The following is a 12,325-nucleotide window of genomic DNA, read 5'->3' as shown; positions in this document are numbered from 1 at the left end:
GCCTCAGCAAAACAATCACTAAATTACTGGCACAGACATGATGAAATCGGGGTCATCTGGAAATACCTGAAACATGGTGCTCACCAAGGTGTCAAACAATATTCATTCATCTGACTGCAAAGTGCATTGAAGTTGTTTTCCAAGAAACAGTTCTCTGATAAGGTGATAAAGTGATAATTTGCACCAACTTCAGAATGTGCATCCAACCATCCAGAAGAGCCACATTGAGCGCCGACGGCAGAGGATGGTGGAGGGAGCAGACATGGACTGGTCAGCGGCTGAGGCCCTCGCCATGGGTTCACTCATCTATCAAGGTCAGCAGATTGATAAATATCTCAAACTGATATCTGTATATATCTTCCCATAGCTGTATTTGTACATCCATGGTTCTATCAGTGAGTACCCCGGGTTTCCACAGTGATAGTTTCTCTCTTTTACCACTGTCACCATTTTGTATCAGAATGGCTTCAAATGCTTAATATTGCCACTCTGAAAGTGAAACACATATGTTTGTTAACATTGCACAGAAAAAGACAGCTGATCTAACATGATGTATTATCAATGCTGTGTCTGTTTTGCCAAGCTGGATGCCAAGGATTTCTTAAATATGGAAATGAGAAAAATGTATTCAAGTCCTGTTCAATAAACTATTCATGATTTTTGGGTTCTATGAAGTTGACCAATCAGACTGCAGTGTCCAACTCCGTACATCTATAGTTTCATGTGAGATCTAAATACTTTGTGGACAGGTTACAATGTTCGAATTAGTGGTCAAGATGTCGGCCGGGCAACATTTAGTCACCGTCATGCCATGATCGTCGACCAGGAGAACGACAGCATCTACATCCCCCTGAACCAAATGACGGACACTCAGTCAGCTCACCTAGAGGTACGGTGGTGTATCCATCATTGGGACACACATTGTAATTTTACACACCTTGAGAACAATGCTAGCTTGGATCAGTCCAAAAGAAAACATTGCAGCCATATGTCTCTTTGATTTGGTTTGATCATTTCAATGTTTTGCTAACGATTTAGTTTGGTTTCTTGACATAAAAAAGTAACATGTTTGTTTGAAGCTTGTAGATTTATTAATATATATATATATGCATATTAATAAATGCTTATACTAAACCAGTACAGGATGGCGGGTATTGTTGTGTAACTTGTTACACTAGGAAGTTGAAGGAAGTCATGCCACTGACAAAACTGTTGGAACTTTCTCATGTTTAAATTTGAATCAATTATTATTTAGAATAAAATACAATTTGTTTAAGGAATACAGTTCGCTCTACCACCATGTATAGTGTAATAAAACACACTTTCGCCCAGAACTATTAAAGTTAAAGTACGAGGACGCTTGCATCTGAGTGCTTTAACGTTATAATAGTTCAGGGCAAAAGTGTGCTTTATTACACTATACATGGTGGTAGAGCGAACTGTAGTTCTTTTCTAAGATGCCAAATTTAGTACTTTCTAAGGATAATTACGATTAATTTAAGACAGAAAACAAATGATGTGTCGGTGACCTAAATTAAGAATCCTCGTGCAGGGCTAACTGGCGCGCTGTTCTATTGATGTGTCTGCCCCCTACGTTAAGACGAACGTTACCAGAAAAAAACAAATGAGAACAGTTTGATGATGGTTTACGTTCAGATTAAATATCTTCTCTGAATTATTTTAATTACATCTGTGATTAACGTAAACCCTATGGGGCAATATGGGGCAAAATACGTCGCATTTCTACTACCAACATAAGTCTAGATCAGTACATCCAGATGAAGCTGAGTAGTCAAGCGACATTCCACGATTGCATTGTGGGAATGTAAAGATTGCGAACGTTACCGTGTCGCTGAAAACTTGTGAGTTAAATTGACACATTTTAACCGTCGTAAAACATAAACGTAATGTTTCCACCAGTGATGTTAGCTGCATGAAGCAACTGCAAACCAAGAAACGGGATGCAACGGAGTATTTTACTGTAGGAGGCCGTACGCGAGGCGATGACAACTGACATGCATCGTGAGGGGGCACACTAGAATGGCGCAGTGATGGGATAACGTCATTCAATTGTTACCTCATCAAAAAACTATACCTTTATTGTCTGATAATGTATTTTTTTTCGATTGTTCTAACCGCTAGGCATCTTAGAAAATAGCATCACAACATACAATGACGTGTTTTCGTCCAATCTTTGTGTTGGTGATGGGCATTAAATGAAAATGGAAATAGAGCCTTCGTGTTTTGATATTTGGTGTAAGTGAGTTTGGTATGATGCATTAGTTCAAGTTTCTGTTTGTCATGTTTATGACACGTCCCAGGAAATATGTGATAGCATGACATGGGAAAACTTTAACCACTCTCTGGCTAATTCTTCTGTTCTGAACATAAATATTCTTTTAACTGTAACTGATTCCCTATTTCTGACTAATAGGATAGGTTGATCTGTTAATGAAGTTATGAAACATTAAATGACTGAGGACTAAGTACATGTATATTAACTTTCCTCCAGGTTGCTAACAGCGCTCTCACAGAGGAGGCGGTCCTCGGCTTTGAGTATGGCTTCAGTATAGAGAACCCCAATACACTGCCCATCTGGGAGGCCCAGTTCGGGGACTTCTTTAACGGAGCCCAGGCAATCATTGACACCTATATATCCAGTGGAGAAGGTTTATAGATGATTACATACTGTAGGTTGTCTTGTGAGAAGTGTATGAATAATTTCTGTTCACTTCAAAACATTCAAATTAAGTGAATATTAATCTGCCTGATTGTTTTGTTTTTCAAAATGAACTTTTTCATTTTCCTACAATCTATGTTTTGTGTCTGACAATTTATCTCTCTGATATCACTTTATCCATTTGCCTGTTAATGATACAATATCATGTCTTTGATCAAGCTTTTTCCACATTATCTCATCTGCCTATCCATCTATCTGTCTATCCACCTGTTTATCTATCCACCTATCTGTTTACCAATCTGTCTGCCTATCATACCTTCCTGTCTATGTGACCAATCTTCCATCATCATCATGTCCTCAGTCAGTTTATCTTTCTATCCAACCCCTCTGTCTGTCCATCCATCTGATCAAGTTGATCTTCATTCCATCCCTAAGGCCCCATCCCTCCCTCCATCTTTCAATCCCTCCACCCTTTCAACAGTCATCTATCCCTTGATGCTCCCTCCCTCAGTATAACATAAATCCTTCAAACCATCCCTCCATTAATTGTCCTTTTAAGCCTCCTCCCCACCTTTCTCCACTCTCTCTCCTCCCATCCATGCACCCTTCCTTAATCCATCCATCCAGACAGAACCACTCAGGTTGTTGATGTGCTCCACAGACAAGTGGTTGCTGCAGAGTGGTCTTGTGATGTTGCTGCCTCACGGCATGGACGGCGCTGGTCCTGAACACTCCTCCTGCCGCATTGAGAGGTTTCTACAGGTGGGTGGCATCACACAATGTTCAATGGGGGAAGAGTTGTTTGCAGAGTAGTGGACCTTTGTAGTGACAGGATTTGCTGTTTATCAGTTCAACAATTCAAAACCCATATATTTAAGAAATACAGTTCGCTCTACCACCATGTATAGTGTAATAAAGTATGAGGACGCTTGCGTCCGAGTGCTTTAACGTTATGATAGTTCAGGGCGAAAGTGGTAGAGCGAACTGTATTTCTTTTCTAAGATTCCAAATTTAATACTTTCTAAGGATAATTACGATTAATCTAAGGCAGAAAGAAATGACGTGTCAGTGACCTAAATTATGAATCCTCACACAGGGCTAACTAATGCGCTGTTCTATTGACGTGTCTGCCACCTACGTTAAGACGAACATAGTCAGAAAAACACATGATAAACAGTTTGATGACGGTTTACGTTAGGGTTAAATATCTTCTCTAAATTATTTTAATTACATCTGTGATTAACGTAAACTATATGGGGCAATATGAACGTTGCGATTGCATTGTGGGAATGTGAACATTGCAAACGTTAGCGTGTCATAAAATTGTCAGTCGAACTGAGACATTCTATCCGTCGGAAAACATAAACGTAATGTTTCCACCAGTGAAGCAACTGCAAACCAAGAAATGGGATGCAACGGAGTACTTTACTGTAGGAGGCTGTACGAGGCAATGACAACTGACATGCATCATGACGTCGGTTACATTGTGACGTAATGCAAAAGTTTTCGATTACGAGGGTGCAGACTAAAATGGCTCAGTGACGCCAATACATTGTGACGTAATGCAAAAAGTGCACATTATCATCCTATTTAGTACTGTCGGCGTCTTTGATCTTTCACTGAAGCATCTTAGAATCACTATTACAGTACTGGGTTTGTCAGTAGCATGTACCTGCCCATGATATATTGTCAGGACCTGTATCACCCACATGTTAAGTAGATGGGCTATGGTGCCAGTCAACTGCACCCTGAAGATGTCACTGAGGATGTAGCCAGGTCCATACGATGATTGTTGACCTTGAGAGGAGATCTCAACACGAACACTTGTTGTATCTTTGACAGATGTGCAGCAGCCAGGAGGACGGCATCGACGGCGACCATGTCAACTTCCAGGTGGCCAACCCCACAACACCAGCTCAGTATTTCCATCTCCTCCGCAGACAAGTGAGGCCTGCTGTAGTGTAGTCTCATTAGTGGCAGATCAGCTCTACTACAATACATGTCTGAGACTGAACTTAATCAGCCAGTCACCATCGGGCCATTGAAATGGTTCAGTACAGGCAAGCAAGAAAACAAACATGCAACAGTGAAGGCTGCGATGTGTGTGCTGTGAATGTACACCCTGTCATTTCTAAATGAGATGGCACCTACACCCCAAGGGTGTACTATTGAGTTGATATTGTTGTGTTCTGTGTGATTTGTCTTCCGAATTGGAGTGGTATAGCATTTAAACCAAGTGGTTTCAGAAAGGTGACATTTCATTGTCTTACATAGCCATGCATCCTCCAGTAAGATTCAAATTGTTCACTTAGCATTCACCAGAAGTGACATCCAAAGTTTTTTTTTATGATTTCCTGGATCTGACAGATTAAGTTTGGATTAATGGTTTTCCACATATATTTGTTGCCCAAATGATATTTCTACATTTTAACTGTACTAATACATTTAAGTGTTGACAAACATTTATCAAGGTGGTGAGCCCTCTTGATTTCTTCTGACATACATGCCTGTGTTCCATTTACGTTTAGATGGTCCGTAATTTCCGCAAACCTCTAGTCATGGTGGCGCCAAAAGTTCTCCTTCGACTCCCAGCAGCGACCTCATCTCTCTCTGACATGGCACCTGGCACCAGCTTTCTGCCTGTTCTTGCTGACCCTAAGGTCAAGGCTGACTCTGTGACAAAGGTCATATTTGTCTCCGGAAAGCACTACTACACATTGGTCAAGGAGCGAGAGACGAGAGGACTGAATAATGTTGCTGTAGTAAGACTAGAGGTAAGCTGTGTTTAGTAAACCCATATAGTAAGGCAAGAGGAAGGCTGTGTTCAGTAAACCAATATGGTAAGGCTAGAGGTAGACTGTGTTTAGTAAGCCCATATGGTAAGGCTAGAGGTAGACTGTGTTTAGTAAACCCATATGGTAAGGCTAGAGGTAGACTGTGTTTAGTAAGCCCATATGGTAAGGCTAGAGGTAGACTGTGTTTAGTAAACCCATATGGTAAGGCTAGAGGTAGACTGTTTAGTAAACCCATATGGTAAGGCTAGAGGTAGACTGTTTAGTAAACCCATATGGTAAGGCTAGAGGTAGACTGTTTAGTAAACCCATATGGTAAGGCTAGAGGTAGACTGTTTAGTAAACCCATATGGTAAGGCTAGAGGTAGACTGTTTAGTAAACCCATATGGTAAGGCTAGAGGTAGACTGTTTAGTAAACCCATATGGTAAGGCTAGAGGTAGGCTGTGTTTAGTAAGTAAACCCATATGGTAAGGCTAGAGGTAGGCTGTGTTTAGTAAACCCATATGGTAAGGCTAGAGGTAGGCTGTGTTTAGTAAACCCATATGGTACGGCTATAGGTAGACTGTGTTTAGTAAACCCATATGGTAAGGCTAGAGGTAGGCTGTGTTCAGTAAACCCATATGGTAAGGCTAGAGGTAGGCTGTGTTCAGTAAACCCATATGGTAAGGCTAGAGGTAGGCTGTGTTCAGCAAACCCATATGGTAAGCCTAGAGGTAGGCTGTGTTCAGTAAACCCATATGGTAAGCCTAGAGGTAGGCTGTGTTTAGTAAACCCATATGGTAAGGCTAGAGGTAGGCTGTGTTTAGTAAACCCATATGGACATTTTTATCATCCTCTATTGTCTAGGTTGTATATCTCTGGATAAATACCCTGGACGCATTCACCACAATAGCTCCATTTCAGGAGTCATCACCACCAAGCACAATTTATTTAACAGGCCATATTTTGGGGGGCATATTACATATCTTTTTACAGAAAAGAATTGTATATTATAAGTTGTTCACTGGTCTCGAAGGGGACATGGGCTGATGTACCCTCGATTCTTGTTTATGTTTGTTATGCTTGAACATAAAGAAACATCGAGGGTACATCAACCTATGGGCCCCAAGGGACAAGTGATCAACATATTTATCTTACTGAACACCTCACTAGTAATTTTGAACTGTTTGAAGCACGGGTATCGGATCATAGTATGGAGTACCAGACGACAAGAAAAACAACTTTAGAGTTAGCTCCCTTCCATCGATTTGCTTTTCCAAAACGTCGGTAATTTCCGTACATTATACGTGATTCAATGTTATTCGAAATAAAGAATTACTATTACAAAGTACCAAATGAGTTCGGCATTCCCAGCAGGGTACATAGAAAATGTTACTTGGTTGTAAGTGAGGTACATTGAAAATAATAGAAGAGCGCTCAGCCAATCAGAAAACGACATATATGTGTGAGGCAAGATAAATGATTAATGTGCATCATAAAATAATGTTAGCTTCACTGTAGTTTGAAATAGAAGTTGTATACTACTGCTCTGTCACTGACAATAAATCTCGCTCATCAAGTTTGTTTTTAATAAGTGTCCCACCAGTAAATAGCCTTTGTATATTTAAGACTGTCTTTGTTATAATCGCTTCAGAGTCTGTGTCCATTCCCTGCTGAAGAACTCAGGACTGAAATACAGAAATACTCAAAAGCAACAGGTTTGTACAAGAATATTGCAGAAACTAATGGAATCCAGAGCGAAATGTCATTATCTGCTCATCATTGTTTGACTGTTTGATCATCTACAGTGTGAATTAGCTGTGAGAGTGCTTCTACACTCTTCTCTCACTTTCTTGCAGGGTAGGTTGAAAAAGTTGTCCTCATTGAACACACCCAACAACCATGACTGTGAGGCTGAATTCCAGTTCACCAGAGTTGTTTTGTAGGGTAGACAGTATAGGGTAGACAGAATAGGAGATACAGTATAGGGTAGACAGTATAGGAGATACAGTATAGGGTAGACAGTATAGGAGATACAGTATAGGGTAGACAGTATAGGAGATACAGTATAGGGTAGACAGAATAGGAGATACAGTATAGGGTAGACAGTATAGGAGATACAGTATAGGGTAGACAGTATAGGAGATACAGTATAGGGTAGACAGTATAGGAGATACAGTATAGGGGGCAGACAGAATAGGAGATACAGTATAGGGTAGACAGTATAGGAGATACAGTATAGGGTAGACAGTATAGGAGATACAGTATAGGGTAGACAGTATAGGAGATACAGTATAGGGTAGACAGTATAGGAGATACAGTATAGGGTAGACAGAATAGGAGATACAGTATAGGGTAGACAGTATAGGAGATACAGTATAGGGTAGACAGTATAGGAGATACAGTATAGGGTAGACAGTATAGGAGATACAGTATAGGGTAGACAGTATAGGAGATACAGTATAGGGTAAACAGAATAGGAGATACAGTATAGGGTAGACAGTATAAGAGATACAGTATAGGGTAGACAGTATAGGAGATACAGTCTAGGATAGACAGTATAGGAGATACAGTCTAGGGTAGACAGTATAGGAGATACAGTATAGGGTAGACAGTATAGGAGATACAGTCTAGGGTAGACAGTATAGGAGATGCAGTCTAGGGTAGAGTATAGGAGATACAGTATAGGGTAGACAGTATAGGAGATACAGTATAGGGTAGACAGTATAGGAGATACAGTCTAGGGTAGACAGTATAGGAGATACAGTATAGGGCAGGCAGTATAAGTCAGGCAGTGTTGGGTAGACAGTATAGGTCAGGCAGTGTTGGGTAGACAAAATAGGAGATACAGTATCGGGTAGAAAGTACAGGGCAGGCAGTGTTGGGTGGACAGTATAGGGCAGGCAGTGTTGGGTAGATAGTATAGGATAGACAGTATTGGGTAGACAGTACAGGGCAGGCAGTGTTGGGTAGACAAAATCGGAGATACAGTATAGGGGAGAAAGTATAGGGCAGGCAGTGTTGGGTAGACAGTATAGGGCAGGCAGTGTTGGGTAGATAGTATAGGATAGACAGTATTGAGTAGACAGTATAGGGCAGGCAGTGTTGGGTAGACACAATCGGAGATACAGTATAGGGGAGAAAGTATAGGGCAGGCAGTGTTGGGTAGACAGTATAGGTCAGGCAGCATTGGGTAGACAGTATAGGTCAGGGAGTGTTGGAAGACAGTATAGGCTAGAAAGTATAGGTCAGGGAGAGTTGGGTAGAAAGTATAGGGCGGTATAGTGTTGGGTAGAAAGTATAGGGCAGGCAGTGTTGGGTAGATGGTATATAGCAGGCTAGAAAGCATAGGGCAGGCAGTGTTGGGTAGGCGGTATAGGCTAGAAAGTATAGGCTAGAAAGTATAGGGCAGGCAGTGTTGGGTTGAAACTATAGGGTAGACAGTATTGGTTAGACAATGTTCCTCTGTATCAGGAACTATTGATGTGACGTAGAGTAATTACCTGTCTATGTTCTGCAGAGTTTGTGTGGAGCCAGGAAGAGCACCGGAACATGGGAGCCTGGACCTTCGTGGCTCCTCGCTTCCAGAACATCGTTGGAGTCCAGGTAACACTAGCTTTATGTCTAAGGATATACAGTCAACACTACAGAAATAGCTGTTAGTGAGCCTCAACTATCAGAACTATACTGCTCAAAAGAAGATCTCACTAATGTGACCAAATAGTCCTAGGAGGGGATGGCCCTTATGCTGCATTATTATGCTGAATCATGTCTGTTTTAGTATCAAAATATTTTTCATGTAAATAATCAATTATCGAGTTGTGAATTTTTTTTTATATAACAATTTACTTCAGTATTGCTTTGAGGTTATGGTGGTATAAACGTACACATAAGCAAGGTGCACCATGAGTAAGTCTACTACTGTACACATGATATAATGCTTATACCTCTATACACTCAAAGACATGTGGTACGGAAATCATGAATGTTTCAATGTTGCTAAGTTGAGCTGTATACTCCACCCAGTAGACGAGTGTCCGGCATCTTGTGAATTATGTTGTGGTGGGTTCTTCAGGTAACAGGACCAGGGCCAAGTCACAGACATAGATTCTGCTGTATCTCACATACTTCCATCTCTGTCTTGTAGTTGAAGTATGCTGGCAGATGCAACCTTGGCGTGCCGGCAACTGGCATCGGAGAGATTCACAGACAGGAATCGACAGCCATCATTGACCAGACGTTCCAGTAGACGGCACCTTCTACCTTACTTAAACAGACAATTTACAGATCACTCCTTGATTGGAGTGCTTTAGGAATATTTTGTGGTTTACTCAGGGGGGGGGGATCCAACATGGTTCTTATCATACCGGGTGGTTGTGATAGCAGCACTGTCTGACCCATCCTGGAGGGCAGCCAATTGTTGTTTTGGGGGACAAAATGGCAGTTTGGATATAACGTTTTGTATGAGAGTGAAATATAGGGTTCATGTACATTAACTGATCTGAAATAGGCAATCTCTGACACAGAAATAGTTACTGGTCTGTGTCAGTTGTATCCCCAGCAGGGTTACACTATGTGAACGGCATTTTCTTTTCCTCTGCCGTATTGTGTTGGAATTGTCTCTTAACCTTGGTGCATATTGTTTGTTTTATAACAAAAGGAATGTAACTTTGTTTGTTTTGCTGATCATAAGTTCTTGTTTCTGTATTGACATTTGATTTCTGCAATGGCATTCTGACAGCTCCTGTTATGCAATTATACCTCATTGATTTGAAATTACTTCTCCAAACGCATTCAAGTCACAGTAATAAATGCTGGATTAATGAATATTTAAGTGTTTACACAGAGATATTCCATACAGGCTACGTAGTCCGTGTTAATGAGGTGACACTCTACAGAGTATGTGAATGTCTGTTATTGGTAGAATGAGGATATGACTCGACTCCTGTAAAGTTGAACTGCATTTAACCATCAGGGCTGACAAGGGCATTGCGATTCACTTCCCTGCTTGATTTGACTGCATCCATGACTGGGATTTACTTAAGTACCAGGCAATGTTGAAAAAAATGTTTTTGCTCTCAAAACAAGCTTTTAACACCGTATGATTTGATGGGATTAAATCTTCAAAATAGGGACATAGAAAGTTTGCAGTCTGCACTGATCAAATAATTCCTCACCCTGGAAGCCAAAGGGAGTACCTATGCTTATACACTGTGTTAGTTGGCTGGTTCGTCACTGGAGGAAATCTTTGTTGTTTTCACATAAAGGTGAGTAGGAAATAGGTCCATTTTGACCCAATTGAAATGAGAAATTCTCTACAGTTTCATCAAATTTTGAATTACTGGTATAAATATCAGAAATGTTCCAGTGGTTGACGACTATGTCCATGCATAAATTACAAATTAAATCAATTTTGGGTGGTGACCACATAAGATTTAATTTCATGCAACAAAATTTATTTGGGTGGATATATTTTTTGGTTTTTATTTGTTTATTCTGGAATATCTCTTGAACAATTGTTGAAAACAAAAGAAATAGCTTCCACTGAACTAAAGAATTTGGATGTCTGTGTTTTCTAGTTAATCAGAGTCTCCTGAATGAAATGAAAGTTGTCTATTAATAGACATATTATACCAATAAGTCTATTAAGGGACCGTTCATAATTTATGGCTTTAGGGGGGTGGAGAGAAATGATGATTTTTATGGAGAAGCATGTACAATGTGAATGACCCCCCCCATAAAATTTATGTACAAAGTAAATGACCCCCTGCATGTCATGTACAAAGTCAATGACCCCAACTCCCCCTTTCCATATGTTTAAAGCATAATTTTAAAATATTTATATGTACAAAATTGCTGACCCCCTGGAAACGCTGTACAAAATTGCCCTCCCAGAACAAAATATGACACCCCACCTGACCCCTTAAATCATCATCAACACACACACACACACACACACACACACACACACACACAGAGCCATAAATTAGGACCACTGACCTGAGCAGATTCATCACTAGTCAGACTTCGCACAAACTATACGTAGATGTCATACCCAGGTGAGATATATTTTAAATGTTTTTACCGAGTGTATATGATGCATTCAATAGTATCCCAGTGAATATACTGTATGTATGCCCATGCAGATCCAGGTGATGACGGCATGGTGTCTGTTGTATATATGCTCTGATTGAAAGTATATAGTGCTGTAATGACATGTGAATATTTATGTTGTTTTAACAGTTGCATGTTCAACTGTGATGAGAAATAGTTTACACAGAAATTATTGAAGTTAAATTAGTTGGTTATCCAGGGTATCTTTCATACAGTAATAGCGTATGACTTACACAAACAGGTCCACAAAGGTGTTTCTCTGATTGGGATCTTACTATTTTAGCAAATAAATCTGCTTATGAACTCAACTGAATTCTCTCTCTTTGATCTAGACTCAACCTTTCAACTCACTAATGGACATCTGCAATTTGCTATGCAGAGTTGCCTCCCTTAGCCATATCATGATCTGCACAGGTTAGCCTTGATGGCTTTTGGCACTATTTGGTTTATTCCAACTTTAAGAGTATGCACTGTGTATGATTGCAATACTTTTGGAAACAGCTAAGGTTGTCTGCTGCTGTGAGTTGTGCTGCATTCTGACTAGCCGGGAGTGACATGGCAGTGAGGTCTTCACAACAAAAGCGATGACTGTGTATTCTCCAACATCAGAGGATTTTACGAGACAAACCAATGTTCTTTGAACTATGACATGGCTTCATTACAACCTTGTTTAGAAACTGAAAGAAGAATCAGATTACATCAACATTCTAAGAACATTAATAGTTCATGTTCAATAGTCTTTTATACAGTACATGTTG

At 40.3% G+C, this 12,325-nt stretch overlaps 1 protein-coding gene across 2 annotated transcripts in view; it reads left to right on the top strand.

Moving 5' to 3' along the window:
• The window catches only part of LOC124287400 (probable 2-oxoglutarate dehydrogenase E1 component DHKTD1, mitochondrial), a 47,414-nt gene extending 35,542 nt beyond the window's left edge, over positions 1–11,872 (top strand). For both annotated transcript variants that reach the window (XM_046723933.1, XM_046723934.1), the window contains 9 exons: positions 194–314; positions 750–889; positions 2,513–2,669; positions 3,342–3,442; positions 4,523–4,624; positions 5,209–5,454; positions 7,108–7,171; positions 8,974–9,059; positions 9,601–11,872. In XM_046723933.1, coding sequence (XP_046579889.1) covers positions 194–314; positions 750–889; positions 2,513–2,669; positions 3,342–3,442; positions 4,523–4,624; positions 5,209–5,454; positions 7,108–7,171; positions 8,974–9,059; positions 9,601–9,702 — 1,119 coding nt within the window. In that variant the 3' untranslated portion in view covers positions 9,703–11,872. The remainder of the gene's footprint in view (positions 1–193; positions 315–749; positions 890–2,512; positions 2,670–3,341; positions 3,443–4,522; positions 4,625–5,208; positions 5,455–7,107; positions 7,172–8,973; positions 9,060–9,600) is intronic.
• Positions 11,873–12,325: the final 453 nt, after the last annotated feature.

Source organism: Haliotis rubra, unplaced genomic scaffold (genome assembly GCF_003918875.1).
Source record: "Haliotis rubra isolate DU_JTF1 unplaced genomic scaffold, ASM391887v1 Scf40, whole genome shotgun sequence".
NCBI lineage: Eukaryota > Metazoa > Mollusca > Gastropoda > Lepetellida > Haliotidae > Haliotis > Haliotis rubra.
The sequence above is the reverse complement of the archived record's forward strand: the minus strand, read 5'-3'. Positions and strand labels throughout refer to the sequence as shown.